Here is a 2,500-nt window from a genome sequence, read left to right as displayed (position 1 = left end):
AAAATGAATGATATTATAAATACTTTACTACAGTCATAATCCAATCAAGATGGATGATAAATCCAATGGAATGGCTATGATGCATTTGAAAGAAATATTAAATCAAATCAACTGCCATGGCTGTAATCCAGTCATAATGAATAATATGTAAATCCAGTACACAATCCAATTGCAAAAGAAAATGATCTACATTACCACAGCAGTTCATCGCGTCAAAACCAGCATTTGATCTTGTAACTAGACCATTCATGAATATGGGAGAAAGCAAAGCGTAAGTTCGCAGATTCTTTTCGAGCACCGGTTTTGGGCCTCTCTTTAGCCGGGCTTTACAACCCCAGCCTTTACATTCAGAATAAAATGGACACAATGAAGATCTCATATTCAAAGCGTATTTCTAGGAACTGGGCCAGGGTAAAGACTGCTTAGGATTAGGATAAATACCTGGTACTGACACCACGAAGAGGTTATTCGAAAGAGGGAGAAGAGACAAAGAATAAAGGATGTATATTAAACCATGAAGAACTCAACAATCGAGATAAATGCGTGAGAAGAATGTGATTGAATAAATGAAATGGAATGGACAAACACAGTAGAACGTCCCTAAATGAATAATTTACGATAACAACGAGGCTGGTGGATAATTAGAGAAACAGAATAAAAAATATAGATCATACTTCTTTTACCATCACTCGGGGTAATTAGCGATGTTCAATTTTTTAAAAAGAATATGTTTTAATTAGTGCCAGATATTGAAGTAATACGAGTAAATGGGAGGCAAGACAATAAACCCAGTGCATATGAAGGTCTTTCTCTTTTCGCTTAATTAATTCCGCATGTGTGTCTAGTCCCGAGGTTAGAGATCGGGCGGTCTCTGGTGCTCACGTTCCTCCGTGGCGCCGGTTCTGTCGCTCTTGCTTTCTCCCTCTCTCTCTCTCTCTCTCTCTCTCTCTCTCTCTCTCTCCCTTCCTCTCTCTCTCTCTCTCTCCCTTCCTCTCTCTCTCTCTCTCTCTCTCTCTCTCTTTGTATATATATATGTATATATATGTCTATGTATCGCTCTCTCTCTCTCTCTCTCTCTCTCTTTATATGTATATGTATATATATAGACAGATAGATAGATAGATAGATAAATAGATCTGACTGTCTATGTATCTGTTTCTCTCTATCCCTCCCTCTCTCTCTCTCTCTCTCTCTCTCTCTCTCTCTCTCTCTCTCTCTCTCTCTCTCTCTCTCTCTCTCTCTCTCTCTCTCTCTCTCTCTCTCTTTATATATATCTATATAGATAGATAGATAGATAGATAGATAGATATATAGATAGATAGATAGATAGAAAGACAGATAGATAGATAAATAGATAGATAGATAGATAGAGCTGTTTGTGTATGTATCTGTTTCTCTCTATCCCTCTCTCTCTCTCTCTCTCTCTCTCTCTCTCTCTCTCTCTCTCTCTCTCTCTCTCTCTCTCTCTCTCTCTCTCTCTCTCTCTCTCTCTCTCTCTCTCTCTCTCTCTCTCTCTCTCTCTCTCTCTCTCTCTCTCTCTCTCTATCTCTCTCTTTCTCACACACACACACCCATCTTATCCCACCCCGCACTAACCCCCAGCCTACCCCCAGCCTAACCCCAGCCTAACCCCGCCCCCCAACCCAGATCGACCGCCTGATCCCCGTCGCAGGAGAACAGCAGCTGCGCGACTACACCCACGTGTTCAGCAAGACGGTGGAGAAGAACATGTCCGACGATCACCTGTGGTTCAGCGTGTTCCTCAAGCCGGCGCGGTCGAGGTTCACGCGCGTGCAGAGGCTGTCGGCGTGCATGGCGCTGCTCTATCTCTCCATGCTGGCCAACGCGATGTTCTACCAGCAGGTATTGGGGGAGGGTGGGGATGGGTGGGGTGGGGTGGGGTGGGGTGGGGTTAGTAGGGATGGGGTGGGGTGGGTTGGGGTTAGTGGGGATGGGGTGGGGTGGGGTGGGGAAGGGAGGGTTGGGAGGGAGTGTGGGATGGAAGAAAGGAGAAAAAGAGAGAGAGAGAAAGAGGGAGAGAGAGATAGAGAGGGAGAGAGAGAGAGAGAGAGAGAGGGAGAGAGGTAGAGAGGGAGAGAGGGAGAGAGAGAGAGAGAGAGAGAGAGAGAGAGGGAAAAACGTTGTTTATTTGACCTGTTCGAAATTATCACTATCATCACCATCATCATCATCATCAACGGAGTTATCATCAACATTACTATCGTCGTCATAAATGATTTTCATGTTATTGTTTTTATATCGTATTATTGTCATCATTATCTTAATGACTAACAATTTCCCCTTCTTTCCCTTCCCCACCTTGCCCCCTCCCCCCTCCCCTGGCTTCTCCCTTCCCCCTCTTCCCTCGCCTCTTACCCTCTTCACTCGTCACCTCCCCTGCCCCCCCCTCTCGTTCCTGACCTCTCCCTCTCCCTACCCCCTTCCCACTCCCCCTTTTCCCTTCCATTCATCCTACCTCTTCCGCGCGCCCCCTCCCCCT

The 2,500-nt window shown here is 45.4% G+C and overlaps 1 protein-coding gene across 1 annotated transcript in view; it reads left to right on the top strand.

The window, feature by feature from the left end:
• LOC122250426 (uncharacterized) overlaps positions 1–2,500 on the top strand; it is a 64,344-nt gene that overhangs the window by 51,870 nt on the left and 9,974 nt on the right. Inside the window, exon 45 of the mRNA XM_086547875.1 lies at positions 1,648–1,863. Coding sequence (XP_086404001.1) covers positions 1,648–1,863 — 216 coding nt within the window. The remainder of the gene's footprint in view (positions 1–1,647; positions 1,864–2,500) is intronic.

This window comes from Penaeus japonicus, unplaced genomic scaffold (genome assembly GCF_977035675.1).
Source record: "Penaeus japonicus unplaced genomic scaffold, GWHDUDI00000001_assembly GWHDUDI00000020, whole genome shotgun sequence".
Classification (NCBI taxonomy): domain Eukaryota; kingdom Metazoa; phylum Arthropoda; class Malacostraca; order Decapoda; family Penaeidae; genus Penaeus; species Penaeus japonicus.
This window is presented reverse-complemented; position numbering and strand designations above follow the sequence as displayed.